At 40.8% G+C, this 27,932-nt stretch overlaps 1 protein-coding gene across 3 annotated transcripts in view; it reads right to left on the minus strand.

Annotated features, from left to right (window-relative positions):
• Positions 1-27,932, minus strand: part of spryd3 (SPRY domain containing 3) — an 81,951-nt gene extending 54,019 nt beyond the window's left edge. For 2 of the 3 annotated variants that reach the window (XM_082518554.1, XM_082518552.1), the window contains exons 1-6: positions 27,832-27,932; positions 22,417-22,544; positions 20,956-21,031; positions 16,400-16,524; positions 15,539-15,674; positions 15,259-15,447 (exon numbers count right to left, since the gene is read on the minus strand). In XM_082518554.1, coding sequence (XP_082374680.1) covers positions 15,259-15,447; positions 15,539-15,674; positions 16,400-16,524; positions 20,956-21,031; positions 22,417-22,544 — 654 coding nt within the window. In that variant the 5' untranslated portion in view covers positions 27,832-27,932. Of the gene's footprint in view, positions 1-15,258; positions 15,448-15,538; positions 15,675-16,399; positions 16,525-20,955; positions 21,032-22,416; positions 22,545-27,796 lie in introns of all 3 variants that reach the window. The other variant, XM_082518553.1, reaches the window with a different exon arrangement.

Raw genomic sequence — 27,932 nt, forward strand, 5'->3', positions numbered from 1 at the left:
ACATGTTTTTCCTGGATTTGTTTGCTTTTCTTTTTATTGCATATGCGCTAACTTATGGACATCACGATGGTGCAGTGTTTAGTACTGTCACCTATATGAATGTAGGGTGACCAGATGATCGGGTCTTCCCAGAAAGTGACATGTAACTCCCATTGCACCCTCTTGGACTGCAGGTAGCAATGGAAGTTCTGCAGCATGCTAACCGAAGCGTGCTACAGGCAGAGAACCCATTCATATGCCACTACACCGAGGCTGGAAAGTCCTGCTTGCATTACTTCAATAAATTTAGTTGGAAACAGTGTAATATGATAAAAGGCTAAAAGCTTAGGTTAGTTCCATTTTTATTTATAATGAAGATTTAATTACGGTGGCACATATACAAGGGGCAATTACAATAAATACATATAAATCATTTGGAATCAGCTAAATTGTTATTTTAAAACATTATCAATATCTGAGCATCTCCATTTCTCATTGTTTCACCTTCTTTTTTGTGCCCTCTTACTCTCTTCTTCTGTTCATGATCCTTCTTAAAATAAATCCTCGCCATTTGTGTGCTTAAAAACTAAAAAAATATGGACATAGAAAGTTGACTGATCCAGGCCAAAAGTGGCACCCTGGTTTGGAAAATATATGAGCTGGCCTTGTCCTTGGAACAGAGGCTGTGATTCCCTGCTCTAATTCATCTCTCACTTGGGTTGGATGGCCTCCAGTAGCTAAATCTGACTTGTCCATCAGTCACTTTTTTAATGCATGAGGTATCCCAGATGAAAACTACTGCCATTATGCTGCAGCTGGTCACAGCCACTCTGTCATTGCTGCTTTTTAATGGGCTTCCAGCCAACAGATTATGAGTACTGAATGCAGCCACTGATACGGAACACAGTTAAAAGATACTCTGTCTTCTTCATGTCATGACTCTGTTTACATTACAAGCACAACGCACCACTTTACCTAGGAATAAATTACCTGAACAAAATTACTACAACGTACTACAACCTACTCATTAGAAAGCACTGCAAACATGCCCAAACAACGCTTAGAGCAGGTTTCCCGCTCAATCTGAAAAAATATCTTGTTTGCATTTTTGCAGAAAAACATCTCATGAATGTTCCTTTAGGACAAACTTTTTTTCTTTTTTTTCAAACCGCCTTCAGAAGTTCACTTGGCACCAACTATATGCAAAATCTAAACGCAACCTATAATTACCACAAAACTGACAACAAGCGAGGTGAAGAAATGTGAACATTTACCGTCAGAAGACAAGATGATATTTGCCTGGGTGCATGCAGAATGCCTAAAGGCAACATGCCCACCTGCAGTAACACCCAAGACAGTGAGAGAGTACGCATGAAACCTGAACACAAACCACAAGTTATTTCATGAAACAAGACAGGAAAACAATAGGCACACGCAGTGATTTGACGGTTCAATCAATCAGTCATCCCTGAGAATATTCAGCTGAAACCTTTGCGAGCAAAGACCCACATTGTTGCCCTTCACTGACACCTCATTGCTCACTGGCCACGCGGAGCTTTTCGTCACCTTTTAATACACTCCATTTATTATCACCATTACCACTGCTGAGAAGATGTTGCCCAAATTAACTCGGGGCTCCAGTGCCAGCAGGTATTGCCACCAGTGCTGATTTATTTGGACAAAGTCGTAAAAAGTTAACAGTTTCACAGGATGGTTGCCACTGCCAGAACCCCCCCCCAAAAAAAAACCCTCAACATTACTCTTGGGTAAGGAATAAATAGCGCCCGAGAGAGGATGCCATGAAAAGATGGCAACACATATAGGTTTAGAATAATGAATTCTTAGTGCTAACACTTCATGCTGCCAGACTGCTGCTGTATGTTTGAAACAAGAGCACAATTCAGAGCAATGAGGAAGGTGTTTTATAACAGGATGAGGATCCAAGTCAACACTATTGTCCAAAGACTACACCTTTTCAAGGTCTAAGCCAAACTGTATTCCCCAAGAATATTTCAAGAGAAATAGATTTACTAACATAAATGCATATATAGGAAACATTTGCACTTGAAATCTGCAAATGCGTTAGGCTGCCCTCTAGGTACATTTCATATTTTTAGGTTATCAGTAAGTACAGAAGCATTACTGCAAAGCAATACTTGCAAATGCAAACATTCAAACACATTTTCTCGCTTATGAGTTTAGTTCAGCTAAACTTCATTACTTTCAGATGAGTGAAAAATTTAAAGAAAAACCAACGTAAATTGCCCAGGCCATGTGACAAGGCACAAGACACCTCCACAATCTTTAGTGGAATTTGGCACGTCTCTGGAGCTCAACTACCGGGATTAACACCACCTGTCCAAAAGATATCTCCTGATCTGGTGCGTTGATGATGTGATGGAAAGCACTGTTTAAAACATCAGTGCAGAACAAAGCACAGGTGTTTAAGTGGGTTTAAGATGTGATGACTACAAAAGCCACCGCAGGATGGAAATATCCCCATCTAAAGGACACAAGGGGTCATTGAATGGTTTGATTGATGTGAAAATGACGTGAATTGTACAGCATTTAGATCAAGCGAGATATGCTATGTATGTTTTGTTACATCTTTTCATTAAATAAACTATTGATTTTAAAATCCTTCTCCTCATGCGTAATGTTCTGAATTATCCTCAAGACGTTACAGTATTATATTGCCCCGATAGAGCACTTGACTCTCAGACTGCAGGCTTACACGTGGTTCCTAACATATCCAAAACTACAACAGCAGGCAGACCCTTCAAGCTGTCGCATCAGCTCCTACTTTGGATTCAGGAGACAGAGACTACCTCTAATTTTAAGGTAAAGCTCTAAACTTTACATTTTGATAAAGGTCTCTCATTAGAACATGAACCATTCCTTATAGTTATGCTGCTATAGGCTCAAGCTACTGGAGAATTTCCCATGATGCACCTTCTGTATATATCTTGTTTCATCTCATATGTTTATATACCACATGCTATCAGATTTGATCAGAGTTTTGTTCTTCTCTCTCTGTTCTCTCCCTTTGTCTTCGCTTTCCCTTACCATCCAACCAGCTGCAGCATATGGCTGTGCCTTCCTGAAAATGGATCTGCTGGTGGTGTTTTCCTGTTACAACAAAATCCTCTTTCCCATTGTTGGCAATTTTTTTGCTCACAGTGAATTGTTTGGTTGTTGGAGTTTTCTCTGTAGCACTACAGTGTTCTTACCTTACATTATAAAGCGCTTTGAGACGACCGTTGTGAATATGGTGATGACTGGCCAGCCACAACATTAAAATAACCTGCCTAATAATGCGCACATCCCTCTTTGTGCCAAAAACAGACTCTTCAGGACACTGATGTGGGATTTCTGCAGTGTTCTGTAAAGTCTGGAACCAGGACTTTAAGGTGTGGTGGGGTGGGATACTGATCTGGCTTTGTGGCACTTCCGGCAGGTTCATGATCAGATAAAGATTTCAAGAGTTTTCGAGGCCAGGTCAAAACATTGGGTTCAGGGATGTAGCACTGCCTTGTAAAACAGATGAAGAACGACCTTTTGAAAGAAGGATCCCATCCCGCTAGAAGAGTTTCATAGATTCAGAAAATCAGTGCCGCACTGAAGCTGTTCTGGCAACATTTGACGGACCAACGCCTTACTAAGACATCTTTTGTTGGCTTTTCCTTCCATTTGATACCCATCTCTAACTCATAATCATCTACAACATCCTGTGGGTCAGCTATAAATCCAGCTGGGTTATCTTGTGTGAAGAGGCTTCACTCTGCCCAGCCTGGATTAAGTTATTCATAGTTTCCTCTTTTCTCACGCTGATCAGTTCAAAGAATGGGAGGCGATCATGATGGTGCCATCATCAGGTTGCAACTACAACAACTTGATGGGAAAGTTGTGAACTTTCATCCAGGAGCAGTGTCATGGTGGCGATTCATGACTATTGTTCCCAGAGGAAGGAAGGAAGGAAGCAGGCAACCTTTGAGGGGCGTTGGTATTACAGCTGGCTCTGGCAAGTGGAAAAGGTAAAACAAGGAATGGAGCAGCGATGGAGGACAGTGGTTCACATTCACATACACTTTGCTGCGTGGCAGACGAGGAGATGCTCCTGTGAGGATACTGCAGTTTGTCGACAAGTTTGTTTGCTTTTGAAAAACTTCTGTGCACTAATACAGCGCAAAAAAATGCCGGCCTGAATATTTTTCCAATTTCTACATGTCGGGGAGTGGTGGAGGGAGATATGGGCTGTGAGGGGGTGACGGTACACTTGGGAAAACCGATAACTGTAGACTCAGGTGCTGTCCACTTACTTGTCGGCCCGCTCATCCGCAGCTGAGGGGATTAAGCTGGTGGGCACAGTGACTGCTGTGACAACAGGAGGCAGGGGATTGGAGGCTCATGTTCGCATTGAGCCGCACGTACGCAGTGGAAAGCCAGCCAAATGCCTCCTCTCAAGAAAAAACAGCAGAGCAGAAGCATGGTGGCGAGCGAAAAAACATCATTCATGTAGAGTATTAAACATGTTGTGTTTGCCTAAGACACCAGCTGCTGACAGTCAAGAGAAAGGTAGAAAAAAATAAATCTCCCGATGTATGTGTGAGAACTTGAGATCACTTTCAAAGGTACATTAAATTTACCAGTGTAAAACAGGAACCCTGAAGCTAAACAATCAATCAAGCCTTTTCTCAACAGCGGTAAGGGCCCGAGCCGGTGCTTGAAACAGCTGTTTTCATTTGTTAATGTCAGGTAATCCAATCACTTTCACACCTCCATTAACCCACAGGGAAAAGAAACTAAAAGGTTTATGCTGAATGTTTGTCTCATAATACGATTTAGTCGTGACAGAAGACCATCATTAAACAAAGTTATGAGAATTAAGAATGAATCAAGTAAATATTATATTATTTGAGAGAAGAAGAGAAAATGTAGAGACTCACTACCTTTCACAGTAAATCAGAAATCTGACATGTATAAAAAATATTATTATTTTATTAATATTAATTATCTGGTACTGGAGGCAACACTTTTCTATTTCATTGTTCCCATATTAACTTTTACTTGAACAGGTTGAACAGATATATTTGGGTTTTTTTTTTTTTCAATTTTATTTCTCATCTTGCTAAAAGAAAAATACCCTCTGCAATCAGTTTACTAGCAACCTTTGCTTTTATTTTAAAAGCTCCCTGATAACCAGCTAGGTCTGTGGGTTAGAGATGACCAATATTATTCACGTCACCTGCTAGTGGTTTAAAATATAGGTTTAAATAGGGAGTACTTTCAGTCAAGGCATTAAAGGAAAACTGTAAACTCTACAAGTTTTCATTACATTATTTATCAAAAGGGTTGCACTGTATATGTTGCACCCTGCATGTACAGTATAAACATCAGATATATGCTTACTGATAAAGACAAATGCCATGAAAACATCTTTAGTCAAACAGTAAAGCAGACAAATTCCCCAAACAACAGTGAATGAAATGTGTTACATTTAAAAGTACGTGTAACCATGTAAAGCCAAAAACTTATCACGTGTTTGAGTCATAGTTTTACCAGTACATGCTGCAGTTTTTGTTTTGTCTTTGCATTTTATTGAAAGCCTAGATATCTTTTGTATGAAAGCTAAAGCTATCCATCAGGCAAATGATCCTTAAAGATGTACATAACCTCAACTGAAAAGGCAACATCTGCTGAACTAAGGCACATCATTTGCTTCCCAAAGAAGAACTGAAGGTTTTTTGACATAAGAAGGATAATGAACGAAAAAGCCGAGGACAGGTGGTAACATTGTCGGCCATTCTAGTCCTTAACATACCGGTTAATATCGCCTCGTTTGTAAGTGCGCTGCACGCCCCATCGCAAAAATACAGAAAGAGGGTTGTCACAACATCAGCACACCTGAGTGACTGGCATTTTCACACATCTGTTCTTGTTTATTAGAACACGTTTCTAAGTTGCAGCTTTGTTAGTGAAAGCTCTGTCAGTTTAAGACAGTTGTCATCATAGTAAGGACAAGGCTCACTTGCAAAAAACCCTTTGTGGGTTGCAACGTCCATATTCAATAAAATAACTGTCAATGACACATTTCTCTTTTTTCAGATGTTAGAATGTACGTCGTGCCACTGGTATGTTTTAATTCCCAGAAACTGATAAGATTATTAACACTATAAATGTCATGATTTGTACTCTTTCTGTAATTTGAAACAATCTAAATAATAACTGAACTTGATTTCCAATACGTAACTATTAAAACCAACTGTTGATTTAAATTCTCCTTAGATTTTGTTTTTTGTACTTTTTCAATAATTTTTCTCAGGGTACAAATAAAACAGATTCTAAGAAACCAATCATGTCAACATTTTCAAATCTGGTGTTGTTTTGCCCTTGAGCATCGTGATTTATACTATAGTTAAATAGCTCACATACCAAGAATATGATTGTATTGTTTTTAATTGCAGCCGAGTGTGAAGCAGCGGGAATGAGGATCAGCACCTCCAAATCTGAGGCCATGGTTCTCAGCCGGAAAAGGGTGGAGTGCCCACTCCGGGTCGGGGATGAGTTCCTGCCCCAAGTGGAGGAGTTCAAGTATCTCGGGGTCTTGTTCGCGAGTGATGGGAGAAGGGAGCCGGAGATCGACAGACGGATTGGGGCTGCAGCTGCAGTAATGCGGACGCTGCACCGGTCCGTCGTGGTGAAGAGGGAGCTGAGTGTAAAAGCGAAGCTCTCAATTTACCGGTCGATCTACGTCCCTACCCTCACCTATGGCTACGAGCTGTGGGTAGTGACCGAAAGAACGAGATCGCGGATACAAGCGGCAGAAATGAGCTTCCTCCGAAGGGTGGCTGGCCTCTCCCTTAGAGATAGGGTGAGAAGTTCGGCCATCCGGGAGGGGCTCAGAGTAGAGCAGCTGCTGCTCCACATCGAAAGGAGCCAGCTGAGGTGGTTCGGGCATCTGACAAGGATGCCCCCTGGGCGCCTCCTGGGTGAGGTGTTCCAGGCATGTCCCACCGGGAGGAGGCCCCGGGGCAGACCCAGGACACGCTGGAGAGATTATATCTCTCGGCTGGCCTGGGAACGCCTTGGTATTCCCCCGGATAAGCTGGAGGAGGTGGCTGGGGAGAGGGAGGTCTGGGCCTCTTTGCTTAGGCTGCTGCCCCCGCGACCCGGCCCCGGACAAAGCGGATGAAGATGGATGGATGGATGGATGGATGTTTTTAATTGTTAGAGTGAGTGAGTCAGGAGGGTTTTTAAGCTTTGTAAGCATATTTACTATGTACTTACTCAACTTGTACCTTCTGTATTGCACATGTAATTCTATTTTATAGCTTATTTAATCTTGCACATACCTTTCCAGAGTCTACAGATGTAAACTGGTTGCTAAATCAAGTGCATGAAATCTTTTCTATTTTGAGATCAATGTTTTTGTAACCAACTAAAAAGCTGAAGGCTGTCTCCTTAAGCACCTCTGTCCCACTTCCAAAGTTGTTATTTTTAGAAGGTTCCATAATCTGTAAACTCCCCGTTCTTAACAGAAACACGTGCTCATTGGCAATATCACCATTGATTTCAAAGTTTTGGGACTGGGGATCATCACTGGTAATTAGAGCTTGGTCCCTGGCTACAACTTCAATCTGCAGAGGTTTGCAGTTCCAATGTTGAAGGAGGTACCATACATCTCAAAACCAATAACCCACTGGACTCTAAAGTTTCAGGTCTGGCTCAAGTTGAGTCAGTGCGGTCCCATCACAGGCACTGTCTGCAAGGCCTCACTTCCACTAACAGGAGTCACTGGACTGGATTTCTGGACTATTTTTGTGATGTTGGTGCTTTCTGGAGCATTTTTAATGGCATTATCTGACTAATATTATGGCTTATTGTGTGGTACAAACCACCTGGCTACCTGCTACCAACCAAATCAATAGCAAAGTTTTATACCTCTCTGCGGTTACCAAGCGGTCCTCGAATGTTATCCAAGTATGGGTTTCACAGAGACTGGCAGCGATCTTCAGCAACTAACCACAATTTTCCCTTGCAGCTACTGGCTCCCAAAGGGTTTCCAACTGGTCTCTGGGCCTGTGTGACTGAAGCTTTAGCATCTATTCGCAGGTTTGAGTGCTACACCCATAGTTTATAGACATAGCTAGCAAATGTTAGCTAATAAATTAGCACTACGCCTTCTAGTTCAAACATGGTAACTTACAGGTACCAAAAAAAAGTGTCAGTGTCTATGATCTCCTGTGATACCACAATGGATTTGTCTGTGTTTTACACATTCTGTGGTTTTGATCCTAAAAGGCTTAAAAAAAAGAAACGTTTTTCATTCCTTGTAAGCAGAATTTTATGATCACACTGTGCATAAAAAGGCTTGTAGCAAAGAGAGGTCTTTGTTATATTTCCTAAACTGAAACAATTGCATCTGTTGAAAACATTCCAAGTTTACATTTTGCTTAATGACAAAGCTATTTTCGCCACATGAAGCTTTCACTGAAACTCCTTAAAGCTAAATTCATGCCCACAAGGACACAGCCATTAAACTATAAGTCACTTGATTTACTTCATTTTTTCCATTAAAAGAGAAGCATGAGTTGAGAGCATTTATTACCCTCAACAAATGGCCTTCAGATGAGTGATAAAAAGTTTGAAAGGAACAAAGATTGCATCAAAATAAAGATTATTCAAAACAGAAAGAAAGAGGCCAGAGCCAAAGCAGTAATATCTTTTATACCAGCTACGTCAGAGCCATTTCAAGGACATGCAAGATGAATTATGCAAGTGTAATATTTGGTGAAAAGACATAAAATGGAAAGAGTTATAAAAGAGAGATAGAGAGAGACAGCGAGAAACACGTGACTGCATCAAAGAGAGCAAGAGGTCTACATATTTGGCAAGGTAGGTATGAAGAGTGCTCTAGGATGAGAAACCCACCTATTTAAACAGGAGTGGCCATCCCCCTACTGTAAAATAAACAGTTCACAAAGGCAAAGACTTAGCTGCAGACAAGTCACTACCATCGCCATTGTGTTCTGTGCATTCTGCGGCTTTGCACTTCTCATCAAAAGCATACCAGCCAAATAACTCATTTATCTTGCAGCAGTCTTTTCCATCATCCTGCCCCGCCACCCATCCACCCACCAAGGATGACCATCCTCCAGAACAGTGATTATCCATACTTGCTAAATAGTTAACATGTAAAAACTATTCCACCGTTTTGACTAAATGTTGGTGAGGTGTTGATGCCTAATTCATCTATGGCAACGTAACGGTAGATCCGCAAGTCTTCAGAAACCACAGACACTGGAAATGTCTGTTGCATAGCCACATGTACAAAAAAGAAAAGAAAAAATCCCATGACATTTAAAATTTACCTCACAGCTTTAGGCTGCACTTAAAATCTACATGACTATAATAAAAATGGAATAAACAGGAAGAGGAGAAACAAAGCAGGCAAGAGTAGAGGAGAGATGGGAGAAGTAAAGGAGACTAGGATGAGAAACTACGAGAAGAAAGGAGGACATGGAACAAGGAAAGAGGACACACAGGGCAGTAAAGAGGAGATAAAAGTAAAGGCAAGGACAGGAGACAAGGATAGAGGGGGGTATGCGGTACAGTAGGTGAAAAATGAGTGAATAGGGAGAGGACAGGAGACATGTATGGAGGAGATAAGAGAAGGAACAACAAGGAGACAGGAAAGGAGTTGATGGTAGAGGAGAAAAATGAGGGCAGATGACAGGAGGAGAGATAAAAAGGAAAGTGGAAAAAACATGAAAAGAGGAGATGGACAAGAGTAAAAGCAGACTGACTACAGCAGAATAAAGAAGAAGGGTAGAGAAGAGAAAAGCAGGTCCAAAGACAGCTGGAAAAGTTGAGGCACACTGAGACTGGTTAAAACCGCACAATGAAGTGAATTAAAAGTCAAAACCAACAAAGAGATTAAATGAGACCACCTTGTGGCTGACATAATTTTGAAGCATAATCCTGTTACGCAAAGAGTTCCAATGATCAAGACAAAACTTTGCACTTCTCCGACGAGCTTTTCATTTCCTCTGTCACACTTTCCCTTTCTCTCTCTTGCTTGCTTCCCCCTTAAACCAAAATTTTCACTGTCTTCACTGTGTACACAAAATCCTTGTATATGTCAGAACCTGACAGCGTTATCAGTCTGAGTATTAGCACTCACTTAAACCCTCACAACGGTGATCACATAATGGATTTTAAAGGTACAGCTCATCCCAAAAATTAGACCATTCCAGTTAAAAATAATTCGCAAATTGCTGTGACCACCTTCACGTAGGAGCTAGTTTCCTTTCTGTGCGTCATAGAAAAAAGATCCCGGGTTTGAATCCACCAGCTGGGGCCTTTATGTGTAGAGCTTCCACATTGTTTGTGTGCCTGTATGTGTCGTCTGTGGGCCCTCCGGCTTACTCCCACAGTTCAAAGACTTTCATGTTTGGGTTACTGGTGACTCTAATGGTTATCTGTCTCTCTGTGTTAGCCATGCAGCAGACTGGCCAGACCAGAGTGTATCCGACGTCTAACTCATGGCAGCTGGAATAGGCTAAAACCCTCCTGCAACCTTGAATTGGATAAGAAGAAGAAGGTGGCTGGCTGGATGGAGAGATACAACCAAAAGAAGAATACAGCTAGCTAATATTACAGAGACCTGCCACAGTAAGGCAAGTCTTCATGGATGAAAGGGCTCTTTCTTTTCGGGAAGCCATATTTAAGATCCTGTGTTTGTGTCCTTTGTATAATTCTTGTGTTAGGGAGAGAGAAAGGAGAAGAATTATGGATATTCTAAATCTTGAGCAGGCAGGAAACAACAATGATGAAGAAGGAAAAAAAAGCACACAATGGAAACAATAGCTGGAGGCGACACTTTCAGTTGTTTTACCATTCCATTCCACTTTACTACAAATACGTTTTTTTATTATTACGATGACAGTCTTTTTTTTTCCTTGGCCCAAGCTAAACTGAAGGACCAACAACCCAACATCAATATGGATACCAGAAGTTACTTATCCAGGTCTACTCAGACCTCCCTGGCCCAACCTGCAGCTCTGTCAGACCAGAGACATAATCTCCCCAGCATGTCTTGAGTGTTCCAAGAATCTGTTCCCAGGATATATCCAAAAAACCTCACCATCAGTCAAGTGCAATTAAGTTGCAGTATAATCAATAAAAGGTAAAAATCAATGCAGCTCATATCTCCAAAACCGGGCAAGACACGCCAAAAATAATGTAAAGGGAAAAACAGCACTCCATACTCCAGGAATCTACATACATCTGACTTTTGGGTGAACTGTCCCTTTAAGGCTAATGTCTGTTTCTTCATGAAAGAGACTAAGAAAGGGAGGAAGAATAAAGAAAAAAAATTATTGCCGGACTGCCGAGCAGCCCACACTGCCAGGCCAGGCCAGCCCAGCTGTGAAAACCTCCAACCACATGAGAAAAAGTAAAAGATTCCTTAGAGTCCCATTCCTGCACTTATTGAATTTTTACAACCTGGTGTGCTGCCAGGCACTTGGCTCCAAAAACACTTTTTGTGCCACTGCCACTCTGCGGTCCAGAAAAACAGAAAAGAGAGACAATGAGCAAGACGGCTGGCTGAATCATCCTCCTCACCCACACACTGGCCTTCATCTCCCCTGTGCCAATGACAGACCTACCTGTAGCCCTGTGGCTACTTGCTGAAGGAGAACAAAGGTGTTATAGACCTCCACTGTAAACAGGTGGGAATAAAGATCTGTGATACCTCTGATGACACAGTTGAGCCAACAATGAGTTCCATTCAAGCCGCCACCACGAACTGTTGAATCATAATCAGATTGTATATAAGAGGTAGCCACATTAACGTCACCCTCTTTGCAGCCAGAAGTTACCGTATCTGAGAGGGTGTGGAGTACCAAGTTATCAGATAACATTAGCACGGTTGGTTATAAAGATGCATCACAAACTTTATGGCTGAAACACAGACATACACGTACCTGGCTAAGAAAATAAAACAATTTCACTTTACCAATCTGAGGCACTAACTACCCTACCTCACCTTATCTTAAAGCAGCCAATAATCTAATTTAAGCCCAACAGGATCCAGACTAATAAGTTAGCTGCCACATATCAGACTGTCAACATGCTTTGTAATGCTTTAAACATATTCTTTTTAACAATTAAGTCTTCATCGTGTAGTACTCAGTTTTGTTTGTTTGTCTGTCTGTTTGTTAGCAGTTTAACGTTCAGAGTCGTCAAGATATCATTTTCAATCACTTCTGTATGATGGTTGGTAGGGCTGTGCGATATGACCAAAATCTCATATCCCGATATAAGACAACAATATAAATCACAAAAGTTTAACATTTTTCTGTAAATTCTGTGAATCTCGGGCAGCTCGACTTGCGTTTAGTGTTTCCAGATGGGCATCGTTTAACTATACATTTTTAGACATAAGTTGTAACAGCCGCCGTTTTCTTTGTATTTATTACACGGCATGCTGTGGGGAAAAGGCTGTTCATTTATTTTTTAGCACCTGACAGCTCTTTTTTGCTTCTCATTCGCAAACACTCGGCATACTCATTCACATGATTTTAGTTTATTTTGAAAAGCCTCAACATGATCTTTTCAAAATAAGAGCTTTATTGTGAAATGTTTACGTGGAAAATAAACAAGCGGACAGCGGAGACAGGCAATGGTTTTACCATCATTTTTGCTAACGACAACACGTAAAAACAGGCGCTTGTCCGTCCGTAGTGTGGTTATATTAAATATAAGAGAAAGAGAGAACTTTAAGAAATTAATATAGCCACTACAGTGACCATCAAAATTATGAAAAAATATTGCTGTAAACAGTTTATTTTGCAACACCACGAAACAAACGATAGCGTGATAGGAAACGATAGATGTTTTTATATCGTCATCCGATATATATCGTTATATATATGATTTAATCTTGTGAAAATCAGTCATGTCAAATATTATTGTTAACCAAATATCATTACCTGCAATTTTTTATGGATTACCTTCAAACAATATACTAGGCCTCGGGGGACATGAGTATGTAGGTTGGCTAAGCATTTGACCTTCACCTTCACTGTTAGCGCCCGAGGTCAAAGTTGACCTTGAAAAAAATGTAAAGAAACCATATCGAGTAATCCATGGAGAGAGCTGTAAACCCCCTTTTTAATTTTTCAATACCTCGCCCTATGATGTCACAGTGTGACGCCATAACAGGGTGATGTCAGTAATAAAAAAAAAAACATCATAAAACATCAAAGTTTTAGAATAGCCCTCACGTTTTTGTTTTGTTTTTTAAGCTTTAACGTCTAAAAGGCATAAAACCTAAAACTGATTATATCAGACAGCGAATAACTGGCCGATCTGCAGCGAGGCCCAGGGTAAGATAAAGTAGGACTTTGGAATAATAAATGATGCAAAGCTAGAATAAAAACACAGAGCTAAAAATTAGCATAATAGATCAACTTCAGGCAGCAATAGATGGCTTGTTTCAGATGGTGGATGAATTGAGTAGCCGTGTGTAAGATAAATAAGGGCTACTTTTAAACGGTAAGTCATTCAAAGCTGGGGTGGTTGAATCCAAGAATTAAAAAGAAGTCTGAACTTTAAGCAGCCTTAATTTTTTTTTTTTTTGTGACTGTAAACCTGAGTGAAAATGTGAACACCAAATGTTTTGTGAGTGTTGTATGAGTGGGTTTTGTTTTTTTTATTTCGTTAGACCGCTAACACAGTACTATTATGTCTGCTTATTATGATGGCAGTTAAATGATTACCATGTGGAAAGCGTTCTGCCACATCCAGCAACCTAATGGAAGTTTGGTAGATCCTGTTCAGATTCATGTGCAGATAAAAAGTTGGTATACGGCCCTGCTTGCATGCTTAAGCTCTGAGGGTACAAATGGCAAACTGTTGCATCACCCCAGACTCTGATACAGCAGAAAGGCAGAGAAAGCACAGCAGACACGACTCCTTTACTGTAAGTCGGCTGTTTATCTTGTTAATGAAAGTGATGTGTGCAGGACTCAAAGGAAAATTCCTGAGCGGATGTCATGAAGCAATCTGCAAAACCCCTCCAAAGGTGACCCAAATCCCGTCACGGCAAGATGATACAATGGCTGAGACAAAATAATTCAAACTGAAGTGGTTGTGTCTGGAGCTTTCCCCGAACTTTAGAGAGCATTAAGCACAGCTGTCAACAAAGAGGGATTTGGTAAAGAACAGGCAGTTGAAGGATCTTGTAAGAGTACAGAACAAACATGGTGGAATGTCAACAACTGCACAGAAGAGCAAGCTGCAGAAAAGCCACACTATAATCTGTCCCATTCAAAAGACAGGTAAGCTAACAATAGCCAGAGTTGGACAGGCACCAAACCTGGGACTACTAACACAAACTTGGTGTCTCTGTGATTTGGTTGTAAGTTGCTCTTAATTTGAAGAAACATCCAAGAAAGATGTTGATACAAAGAAACATCCCTTTGTATCAACATAAAAAGTTCCAGGTCTATTTTCTGTCAATAGAATCTGCATCAAGCCACATTGCAGGCATCCACAGCACAGAGAATCAGGTAAAGTTTCATGATTTTAAGTCACATGCTGACCTATATGCTCTACTCCTCCTGTCATTTGAGGGTCAAAACACAACCGAAAAAACGTGACACCACAGGCACACTGAAGTCTTCTGAGGTAATAGGACAAATGCATTTAACATATGCTTTAACATAAGCTATCCTATTATTATAAAGGATTATAAAGGGGATTTCATAATTATCGTCCTTATAAAATTAAAGAACCACTGAACTGAACAAATATTTTACTAAATATTTTCAACTAATTGATTTTAGGTCTGGTGGTTAACATTTCTTCTTCACTACGTCTCACAAACACAAAAAAAATGCAGGGCAGCCATCCCATAATGGACTCTTCTGACACTGTTCATCCCATAATTAATGGCTTTGCTCTTCAACTGTGATATAACAACAAAAATTACACAGAAATTAAGTAAAAAAAAAAAAGAGGTTTTACAAAATCTTCACTAACATTAAACATCAGAGCTGAGAGAGTCGGAGAAGCAGCACACGAGTTCCTTCACCTTCTCGATGTGGCTTGAGTGACTGATCAGTAATGTTTAGGAGGCAGCCCAAGCAAATTAATTAACACCTATGATAACCTTTTTCCACTAATATATAACCAAAAGCACTGAACTTCCAATGTTTCCAAACATCCCTTTTAATCAAGCAAAGAAGGAAAAAAAGAACCTGCTCTTACCGTGCCGCTCACCCTGACGTCATAAAGTCGTCCCCAGTCGTCCTCGTGGCTGTCAACCATCATCATACTATCATCCTCCTCCAGGAACCACTCAGCTTGCAGGTCGACCTTCACCTCCTCCCCCATAGAGTGCATCCCCACAGCGGGGAACAGCCCCTCTGCCGACACAGGAACCTCTACTGAACCCACCTGGAGAGAAAGCGGATGTAAAAATCCTGAATAAACAACCCTGCATGCCCATTTGAAATGAGCGTGTTATTATTAAAACAAAAATACCTACCTCTTTCCCGTTTTTGGTGAAAAAGACTGTTGTGATACCTGCTTCTATATTTTCTGAGTGTATTCCACAGCCCATGCGGTCACCACGAGCACATTTCGGGCCAAACTGCTTCCCTATCCCTGTGCCATTATACAACCTAAATGGAAAGAGGAGATAAAAATCCTTTTAAGAAAAGTCCAAGCTTCTTTGAACTACAACCGCATACTTTGTAATCTTGTACAGCTTTCACTACGTAAACCTTGTGTTGCCACAGCTGTCGCACTCTACCACAAAACAAGTAAAAGAATGCAAAAATTATTTCAAATATTCAGTAAACGCAGCCAGACAAGACGAAACGTTCCATTATCTCACTTAACATGAAAGGAAATTAAAAATATGTAAACACAATTACTTTGAAGCGCATAATTACAGCTCACTTTGGCTTGATAATTGGCCACACATCTGTCTGGTGCTGAAATTTGGTATCATCAAGTGAAATTAGATGCTGACATATGAATCAGTTCCTGAGGCAGAATGTATTGCTTTGAAAAGTAAGTCACGTGTATAAATCCAACACACAGTATTCATAGGATGAAGCAAGCAAAACTGGAAGGTAAAATATTTAACTGTTGATGAACTGGTTATTTACTTGTTCATCAAACAAAAAGAAAAAAATACTCTGAAAAAGTAACCTTAAACTACTTCTGTTAAATTTCCTTTTTGCTACTATTAAAATAGTCACACAAAACAAAATATCAACAAACCAAGAAATGAGGAAATGAGCAAGTTAACACTACCGAACCAATATATAAATGCAGCAGCCAAACCATGCAAGAAACCACCACTGCCCTGTAGCGTATAGGCAACTCCAGTTTGACTTACTTGCCGTTGTCAGCGTGATAAGCTACAGAGTATGGCAGCCAGCCCGGCTGGTGGTCCAGCCTGTAGAACTTAGGCACCAGGCCCACAGCAATGGTCCCTCTCACTCCTGTGTCCACTATGGTCACCTACACAAAGACACACACATTATATTGAAAACACACTACAGTGGCATCAGTTACAGTTCATTTAAGCCACAGTGCCAATAATGCCTAAAACATCGATAAAAGTCAGTGTCTAATGCCAGAAGCAAGGGTAAGGGTATAATATTCAGATATGAAATCCACAGCCTGAACTAACTGTATCCAGGTCATTTACAATCACATTAAATTAATTCAGTGCCACCACGTCTCTTGGTGGTCTGCAGTGTCTGCTGGCAGAGGTAGTTGGCTATGCAGAGCAAAGAACTGTTAGTACGAAACCAATGGAGATGGTGTTTGCACGCTGTCCTCCAAAAAATAATTTCCCCCAGGGATCAATAAAGTATTCTGATTCTGATTCTGATATACAAGTAACTTGCTGTGTTGCATTGGGATATTATATTCCATATACTCTCAAAAAATACAAAGGTACTTTCATATGCTCCCTATTTTCCCAAGGGGTCAGCACCGTGGATGGACCACATGTTTGATTTGGCACAGATTTTACACCGGATGCCCTTTCTGACGCAACCCTCCCATTTAGCCAGCCTTGGGACTGGCACTAGGGACCAGCTACGTTTGTGTCTCGAACCGGGGATTTAGCAAGAATAACTAGCTTGAAGTAATTGTTTCCTGTATGACTTTATCAGTCTCTCACATCTTTGTTAAGGAATTTTGTCCTACACTTCTTTAAAATGTCACTTCAGTTCATTGAGGTTTGTGGGCATCCATTTATGCAGAGCTATCTTAAGGTCCCACCACAGCATTTCAATCGTGTTGAGGTCTGGACTTGGAGCCATTGCAAAAGCTTGGCTCTTCATTTTTCAGTTTATCACATTCACCCCACATCACCCATCACCCAATCATGACCCAACTTTGCAAATGTAAACCATGCTGCCATGACCTTTTTAGATAGAAGAGGCTTTCTCCTTGCAATCTTTCCAAACAAACCATACTTGTTCAGTCTTTTTCAGTCACAAGCTTCAACACTTAACGTTGTTTACACCATAACAGCCATAGCCAGCTGCTTTTCGTTTCCCCCACAATGGCCGTTGACATTTTCTACTGTTACTGTTTGTGTACAAAACACTTCTGTACACACTATACCTCAACACTTCTGAATATCAACACTTCACAAAAATTACAGGTTAATTGCAATATTTTATTGTTTGTTTGTTTGTTTGTTTGTTTGTTTGTTTTACACCCAATTCACCTCAAATGCTCTGGCTGGCATTCATCAGTAACAAATGCTACTTTACCTGAACTTTTCTCTCGGTAAACATTTTTGTGTTTTTGCCAATGTTAGCCACTGTTAACTGGTGTTACTGAAGCTTTCTTTGAATTCTTTAGATCTAACATTGTCAGGCTCAAGCATAGCAAATAAGCTCTATTTCGAAATGAGAATGTAATGAAGCTGTTTATCAAAACAGTGTGATGTTTAAACACTCGAGCCTAACATTAGCTAGCATAATGTTAGCCAGCTATAACAACAACAGCTATGTCTGTTATATAGCTTATATATATTCTATGTAGCAGCTATCCAGAGACGAGAGAGTTGCATGTCTGTTCTGCTGATGGTATTAGTAATTACATAAGCATATTTATGTGCAGTTTTTTGCATTAGATCCCTGCCTTGAGCTCAGAAGATGAGGCTTGTGATAAAAGAGGAAGAGGATAGGTGAAGATGAGGGAAGAGATAACAGGAGGAAAAACTGATGAAAATATAAATGTACAAATCTTAAATGGTTATGTATAGTTTTTAAAAAACTGATATAACTGATAACTGATACATTCTGTTTTTGTTCAGGAATCTGGAACATTAGAATACATTTGTATTTGGGTATAAAGGGATAACACGCTAACTGGGCTCAGCAGAATCAGCTTTTGGGGTTTTTGCACGTTCTCTGAGCATTGCACAGTCTGCTGTTGGAGAGAATTTGCTGGGACTTTTAATCCTGGGAAGACTGTGGTTTTGTTTAACACACACCTGAATGTTCAAACCTGCAAAATGCAAAAAAACCTGCTTTTTTCCAACTGGTGTTGAAACAGTAAAGGTATACTTAGTTTTTCACAGAACTCGATGCAGTCTTGTAAAAAAAAATCATTAATAAAAGTTTCTTTTCATATGACTACAACGATTTGCTGATATTGCCCAGCACTAGTCAGAGGTTATGCAATCCTAATCCTGTACAGGAAAATGGCCCCATCCGGTTTAAATCTTTATCAGCTCCGTTATGTTATTGGCGAACACTCCAAGTTATTTCTCACCTCTCTAGGTTTCCTTCATCCCACCTGTCTCTCTAAGTATATCAACATGTGAAACCAAACTTCTTGGGTTTCCCTTACTAAAGATTTCTGGTCTGATTCCTTTCCAATCTGGCATTTGAGAGATTATAGTGTAGATCACTGGTTTGTAAAAAAGTACATTCTTGGCCGAGGCACAATACCACTTCTGTGCTGTTGAAATATCATTTGTGTCTGTATGATATAAATAAAAGTTACAAAAACATGTGTGACAACTAAGTTATGATAGTTTTGACTTTTTCAAATAAATCTATTAAAACAAGTGGAATGTTGCAGATGTTCAGTCTGGGCTGAAAGAAGCGATGAGGAGGAGAAGTGGAGAGCGAGCAGCGGTACTGACAACGGAGCTGAAATGGATTCTTTGTGAAAGCTGAAAGATGGGGAAACACGAGGATAGCGGTGACGCAGACGCGCACAGAACCCCGACCTTTATCAGAATAAATTCTTCCGAATTTTGAGATATCCTGGGAACTGACAGCATGTGCGTCACAGAGTGGAGAATAATGTAGCGCAAACCTCTGGGTAATGACCAACGTAAAATCCACTAAATGTCAAAGAAATCCATCCTCCAAATGTGATTCTTGTTTCAGTATAAACATTATTATTGTGAAGATTTTCCTTGCAGGGGAGAGAAGAGAGGTCATATGTGAGTTTGACATCAGATTTAAGAGAAATGTCAACTCTGGCACATATCAGGGACACCTCACAGCTATAAGAAATAATGTCAAAGCATGCTGCCAGCCTGCATAGAGTCTCAGTAGAGGAATATTTTAACATATATCTGAAATGATGCTTCTCATGTCAAGAAGAAAAGATGTGAAAAGAAAACTAGAAGAAGTGAATCATTTGAAGAAGTATGGTATTGCTGGAGGGTCCTGTCTTAGTATATTTGCAGCCCAGCAGAAAGAGACTGGTTCAGTAGATATCAAGCCCCGTTCAAAACGATTTGCTCGTAATGCATCGCTTTGTGGCTGATGTTTGGTTGCTAGTGGACATTCCAGGCTCCCCATTGCGTCAGTAACCCTGTAACATATGTACCACCCCCCTCACATGCCAATCATCGGTATCCTACTAGTGAATCGGTCGCTGCATCAATGCCTCATCTAAAAGCTGATTTTAAGGTTCACTCGGGGCTTGTAAATCCAGTTTTTTCACCTCACTACAGGCCATTGAGATTCTTTGACATTTCATGGTCTCTGGTTACCACATGTATTCAAACAGGACCAGTAACTTCAGACCAGCAAATTCTTGGAACGGCCTCAAGGTGACTACCAGCTCAGTAGTTCCCTGAAGAACTACAGTCCCTCAAGGGTGATTTTTTTTTGTCTAACTTACCCATGTGGATGCTGGATTTAGGAGTATAGATACGTGTGAGTATTAATGTTAAATCTAATCTACTAATAAAATATGTTTTATTATTAAAGATTAAGATTCCCAGTATATATATGTAGTGATGAAAATTTGCTTTTTGTGGGTTGGTAGGGGAAAACATTGGACACTGCCTAACTGGCTACAACAGTGCTGTGTGCGGTAGTGAGAAGGATGTTCAGACTATAATCTGTGGTGACTGTGTCCACCCCAGGCTACCCCTTGGCTCCGCCCGTGTCCGTAAGGATAACAACTATCAGAAGGAACTGACGCATCAGCTTTGCTATATAAATGTATAATAACCTCTCCTGCTGCTAGTCTGAATGCCTTCCTGTCTGCTGAAAAACACTGGTGTGGTAGACTAATCTCTGCGCTTACAGATAACCACCTAACCGACACCCCATCCCTCATTCCAAAGCAGCTGGGACATTTTTGAGGTAGTGGTTTTGCACTGGTGAACTGAGGCTGTAGGGGGGCACCGAGAATTTAATATGAAGTTGAGAAAATTGTCAGCAACTGGATTCCAGGGGATAAAATGGCTGGATGGAAAAGCAATCGCGGGCACAACCAAGGATGGTGGTATGTGGGCTATCATATAATGAATAACGATCCACTGATTTCATATTGTTCATCCACTTCTGCTGGACTTAAACATTACAAAGAGGAAGCAAGAGAACAAATAAATCCTGGTACTTGGAATACAATAAAACAATGCTGACATGCAGCATCACTATCGATGTGCCTTACCTCAAAGTAGCAATTTCCCTTTGATAAAGGCCGGCCAGCCACATAGCATCCCACTTCTTCAGAGTTCCCTTGGTAACTAAAGAGGAGAAATTACAGGTTAACAATGGGTGATTTCTAGTAATTGCTGTATGCACAGTCAGAAAGAATACATCTCATCTCACACAAAGTCCTCTTGATTTTGATCAATAGGCACACACCGACACAGCAACAGATGTGAGAAATAAGATGGACATTAAAATGCTAATAATAACAAAAGCAGATTTATATAATTCAAATAAACCACACACGTGTAATGATTGCAATTGTTTCTGCCCTTTGTGGACTTTCTTTTGAGACTGTTGTCTGCTGCGTGTTTGATCGGGGGAGCAGATCACTGCTGCTTTATTTCCTTTGCCATTCAATTTTGAAAATTAATAAATAAATATATCCATGATGAAATGTCTCTGCAGACAGCTATACATTTGTGCAGACTCAAATCAATTCTCTTTGGAAATAAGAAGAATTTGTTGAGAACAAAAATGTTAAGCTATGCAAATAAATTAGACATGTCGCTATTCCTGGCTCAAATAGCACACATAAGCACAATGGGGCCACATATACAGTAGTTAAGGCAAGGAGTGAGCTTCCAGACATGGTGCATTATCCTGCTGGAAGCCGCCATAAGATGATAGATGGGTACGCAGTGGTCAGAAAGGGATGTACATGGTGAGCAACAATACTCAGATAGGCTGTGACTTTGAAATTATGCTCAATTAGTGCTAAGGGGGAAAAAAGTGTGCCAGGAAAATATCCTCCACACCATTACAGCACCACCACCAGCCTCAACTGTTAATACAAGGCAGGATGGATCCATGCTTTCCTTGTTGCTTACCCAAAATTCTGATCCTATTATCCAAATGCTTCAGCAGAAATGGAGACTCATCAGACCAGGCAACGTTTTTTCCAATCTTCAACTGTCCAATTTTGGTGAGCTCGTGGCAGTAGTGGCCTCTGTATCTACTGAAGTGTCTGGTGACTTTATTTTGTATAGAAAAACCCTGTGTTTAGAGATTTCAACCAGAAAACCTCCTGTACATCTTTAGTGTGTGAACTTCCAAGCCTGTTAAACCTTCATGTCAAGAAATTTCTACCATCACCAGTGTTGCTTTGATGATGGTTGTACTGGCCCATATTCTTCCCTACTTATCCATCTTAGAGTCACACGGGAGATGGAACCATTCCCAGGATTATGTTCTACATAAATAAACTGACAAAAAAATAAATTGCCAAACTGACTGTTACTGGAAATGAAAATATTTATCATGGCACTGATAACTGTTCCTAATGTGCATCAGTAATTACAAGAGGCTCCAAAGGTCTAAGCAATACAAAACAAAACAGTCCTCTCTTCACCCTGTTCAACAAAGCCAAATGATCTCTTCAAGTGAATCCCCAAACAGTGGCATTTAAGAACAGGCTGACCTGAGTGTGTCTCCATCCTTCTGCAGCCTCATATATCGCTCCTGTGCTGGTCGACCATCACCGATGTCTCTGACACGACGCCTCAGATTCAGGAGGCATCTGTGGTGTAGTACGTTGATGTCATCCATCTGAGTAAAGAAAATGGAACTGTTAAAACAAAATAAGCACTTTATGATCATGTACAGCAGGCTCTGTAATCTTTACTATCAAATCACACAGGCCAATCTGTTGTCTAATCTCTCTTCTTTTCTTTTCTTTTGGGGGGGGGGGGCATGTCCGGTTTCCGGTTAATGATGAATTGACTTCCTTCTGAGACATGTAATTCTTTATGTTCTCCACAAATTATTCCAAACTCTTTGTTCTTCATAGCCACAACCTGGAGTGATGTTTACATGTGCCTGGTCAAACAAATCTAAGAGTGAGGACAATTTATGTCTCACCCTTCTGCACTTGACCTAAGCACTGCTCAATAGGCTACGTTCACACTGCAGGTCTTAATGCTCAATTCCGATTTTTTGATCAAATCCAATTTTTTTGTCTGCTCGTTCACACTACAAATAAAATGCGACAGCAAACGCTCTCTAGTGTGAACCCTCAAAGCGGCCCGCATGCGCAAAAGAAGACGTCATACACAACGCGCTCTGTTTAGACCCAGAACAAACTGTTGTTGTTTGACTGATGGCCTTAATATAAAGACTTCGGACTTCATGTTTCCCGATTTTTGCTTTAAGTTATTTTGTTATTTACATAATAATGTAGATAACCTAATAATGATCCTTATTGCTGTTTTAGAGGAGCGGTGCTTCAAAGGATAGTTGCAGATTTCTGTCAGAACCTGCAGGTTATGCAGTACAAATAAAATGTTAACGTTTCTCCAACGTTGTCTTCCCAGCAGTTTCACCGGATGGCCAGGAAGCGTTCACGATGTCTTCTCTGGCGCTGATAATTGGCGTCTGTCTTGTGTCAGTGACGTAAAAGACGGATTTAATGCGACATGACCGTTCAAACAGCAGTCGCTTTCTGAAACATCGGATATGTATCGGATTCAGTACCACATACGAAAGTGACCCAGATCGGATTTGAAAATATCGGATTTGTGCCGTTCACACTCTCATACCATGATCGGATATGGGTCGCATAGAGTAAAAAAAAATTGGATTTGATGCGCTTTCGCCTGCAGTGTGAACGTAGCCTTAGTTGCTACTAGGGCTGGGCCATATTATACCGTTCACGGTAATACCGGTATAATGTTAGGCTACGATAGGAAAATGAAATATCGCGATAGAATATGAGTAAAACGCGCATGCGCAGTGCCTTTGTTTTCATACGCACATGGCCGATTGTTGAGTGAAACAGATGAACCAGAATTGGTTTGTAAAAATGGTGCAACTTCAGTGATGTGGAACTGGTTTGGTGTTTGTCCGTCAGATACACGACAAAGCACATTTTTTTGCAGAACATGCAAGCGGCCGTCGGACTAAGATGCCCTTAAATCTGGGAGTAATCTGGGTCCTAAACTCCGTAATCTTCAGGTCAAACTAACACTGCAGCATCACTAAGAGTTAAAAACTGTCTAAATTCTTTCATCTTTAATACGATCAGCATTGCCGCTTTACCAGGTGTAACTATGAAGTTTAACTTCCAGGCATCCATGAAAACAAAATGTATTACATTTAACGGAGTTAGAAGCTAGCAGGAAGCTAGCGGAAGTTAGCTCGCTAGTTTCGCTAGTTACCTAAGCATGATATTGCATGTTCTGACTGAGAGATTTCTGAAAAAAATCAAACGTACAGCTCTGCTATCACTTCCAACATAAATGAAGACAGGAAACTAAACAGCAGTGACGTTTGTAGGGTTACTGAAGTTGGGCTAGCTGGTATATAATTATGTGCTACGTGATCGCTAGCGACACAGCTATGTTAGCATAACATAAACAGTGAAGCTGGAGGACAAACACTAACACTTTTCCACTTATAAAAGTTAACGTTAAGGTTCCTCATGGTTAGAGACAAATGCAATCGCATGGCAGGATGCTGTAAAAGGACCAATCTTCAGTCAGGAGAACAACTGAGATAATCCATCCACAATACGAGGTTAGTCATTAATATACTGCAACAACATGGGAATAGAGCAGCTGCCAGAGAATTCAACATTAATGAATCAATGGTACAGAAGTGGAGGAAGCAAGAAGAATGAGTTTAATAAAGTTTGATTTATCTGACTGCTTTGTTTCGCTTAATGTGCCTTATAATCCCGTGCACCTTATGGTCCGAAAAATACGTACTGCACACTGCAGTTTAATGTTGCAAAGCACCTCTTTTTAACTTCAGTGGATATTATACATGGTTATGCTCAGGATATGTCAGCCCATTTCTACTGGAAATGCCTTTTGGTTAAACTTTCAGCAAGGAATTTGCATTTGCACTGTTACATTTTTATAAAGCTTTAATGTACATAAAAACCAGCTTCTTGTTTAAGTGAAAATAAATGGAAGGTTGTCTTTTTGCGCTAGTAATGTTGTGGAGTTGTATTTTGTCTCGCATCAATTATATCGTCAGTTATATCGTTATCGCAAATTTTCAAATATATATCGTGATAAATATTTTTGGCCATATCGCCCTGCTCTAATAATAATAATAGATACTTTATTGATCCCCATGGGGAAATTACTTGTTTTTCTCTGCATTTGACCCATTCACTCAGTGAAGCAGTGGGCAGCCCACTAAGCAGGCGCCCGGGGAGCAGTGTGTAGGGACGGTACCTTGCTCAGGGGTACCTCAGGGTAGCCGTTAAGTGGATTCGAACCGCCGACCTTCCGATCATGGGGCGACCACTTTACCTACTGAGCTATCCCTGCCCTGCCCTGCCCTGTCTCCTCCCAGGATTGAACCAGGGATCTTTCGCTGGTTAGGCAAATATGTAAACCACTACACTACAGAGCTAACAGACATCAGCTTGAAGGCTTATTTGATCAACTCTAGCCTCCCATTTTCAGTTAAGCCCCTTCTCACACTGACGAATGCAACAGTTTGACTGTTTATCTTATTTATTCCTTGGAGTAACTGGAAAGAAAATAGCTGAGAAACAGTCTAAGAGAAGTCGAGGAAGTCAGACAGACATCTCAAATTATATAAATCCTCTTCCAGAGGCTCCCAGAACTCTGGGAGAGGATTCTGAGGGGTCTGTCCAACAATTTAGTAGTTAATAGAGATGGACCGATCCGATATTACGTATCGGTCCGATACTGACGTAAATTCCTGGATCAGATATCGGAGAGAAATAAAAAATGTAATCCGATCCATTAAATATCAAAAAAGCACCTCACAAAACTTGCGACACGGCGTAACTCGGTTCATAACCGTAGCACGTCGGAGCAGTATGTGTCACGTGATAGAGCGGCTGTGTGTATTTGTAGCCTCGCTACCAAACCAGCATTTTATCTCCGAGGAAGTGATCCCAGAGAGAAGTAAAGCAAGTGTGTAAGTTCATCTCTGAATGTTTGTAAAGCATTCCCACGTTAAGCTTAACGACCGATATATGGAGCGACTGCCTCTTCTCTCTTCCTCCCTCTCCTGCTGCTACTTAAAACGTGAAACTGATCAATGATCAGCTGATTGGCTTTTCTGTCGCAAGTCCGTCTCTCTTCTTTGTTTATCGCCCACTTCGCGCCAGAAAGAGGAAACCAGCGGCTGAACAACAGCAGCACGTTTAAGCTTGATAATCTTTTGTTAGAATTTATTTAATATTACTTTCTAGACCAGGATCCTTTTCTACATAGCTGACAGCTGGTAACTGTGCAGGGGCGGATCTAGCAAAGTTTAGCCAGGGGGGCCGATAGGGCATTAACAGGGAGAAGGGGGCACAAAGACATACTTTGACCTTTGGGGTATGAACTAACAGCCAGACATTCACCTTCAGGAATTTCTGGTAGAGAGCAGTATTCATGTTTCCATCAGTTACAGCAAGTCACGCTGAAGCAACAAAGCAACTTCAGACCAAAAGCTGTCGCTCTTGTTATGAAATGCTGTGTTAGTTTTACGCCAAATGTAACAAGACGCAAACTTTTCTGTCATCAGTTCCCAGACTTTTTTCTCCCAAAGTCTTTGGAATCATCAAGATGTTGTTGGCAAATGTAAGGCAAGCCTTTATGTTCTTTTTGGTTAAGAGTAGTTTTCACCTTGGTACACTCCCATAGATGACATGCAGTCTCTTTCTTATTTTTGAATCATGAACACTGAATCTTAACTGAGGCCTTCAGTTCTGTAGATGTTGTTCTGTGTTCTTTTGTGATCTCCTGCATGAGTCGTAGATGCGCTCTTGGAGTAATTTTGGAAGGCCAGACACTCCTGGGAAAGAGCACTACTGCTCCAAATTTTCTCTATTTGCAGATAATGGCTCTCACCGTGGTTCACTGCAGTCCCAAACCCTCAAGAATGCCTCTCTAATCCTTTCCATGACTTTGTTTCTCATCTGTTCTTTCTTTCGATTGTGGCATGATGTGTTGCTTTTATCCTGTTTCACTTCATCAGACAGATTCTATTTAACAGAATTCTTGAGACAAAAAGTCTGGCAGCAATCAGTAATATGGCAAATATAGTGAACTTCAGTTGAAAATGAATGTGATTAATTGCAGTTCATTCGTGATTTAACGAGGGGGAATTTATTTTTCACACAGGGCCAGGTAGGTTTAAATAGCCTTTCTGCTTTTTCAGAGAACTGTATACACTTAATAACATGTATAAACCGCCAGTCAATCATACAGATGAGTTCCTAAATAAATCTCAGTCTTAATCGTCACCTACTTTCTATAACCATTTTATGAACTATTAAACATGTATCAGCACGAAGAAACAGGTGGCACACACACTGAAGCTAGCCAGAATAAATCATAGTTATGATAGTTATTGACATTTGTTAAAGTTTTAAATTCTATAAAATTCTTGCTTCCAATGACCCCAAGGCATAAGAGAAACGGTACACTAGAAATACAAACGTAAAGCTTTCGCCGTCACAGTCGCAAGAAGGGGGCGTGCCGATGTTTACATCTGTCATCCAGCTGCCGTGCTAACGAAGATGCTAGTTTTAAGTTCAGGTGATGGTCAAACAGGTAACTTGTGTATTGTTAGCTGAAGGTTACAGTTAAGGGATGATTAAACGAGCCTCCAAAATTACAAACATCAGCTCACCAGACGAAGAGGGGGAGAAAGCGGTTGAATTTGGCCAGGGAGCTAAACGCAGGTTAGCGTCATTAGCGGCTAATGCGATAGCCTCTTTATGCTTCAGCGCAAAGCAAAGAGAACAACGAGAGACTGTTCCCTAAAGCCGGAGAGCCGAGTTTTGCGTCAGTGTAGCCGTCATTTCCGATAACTCACTCGCTAACCTGCTATCTAGGCAGTAAATGAGGCAGAAACTCACTTTCGTCCATCAGCTATCCATCCATCAGCGGCACACTTGTGTAAACTTTGGGAACGGCGCTTCCCAGTGACGTCACGCCCCATTCCGCTGAACGGGCCAAT

The sequence above is a fragment of the Aulonocara stuartgranti genome (assembly GCF_965226115.1).
Source record: "Aulonocara stuartgranti genome assembly, chromosome: 20".
NCBI lineage: Eukaryota > Metazoa > Chordata > Actinopteri > Cichliformes > Cichlidae > Aulonocara > Aulonocara stuartgranti.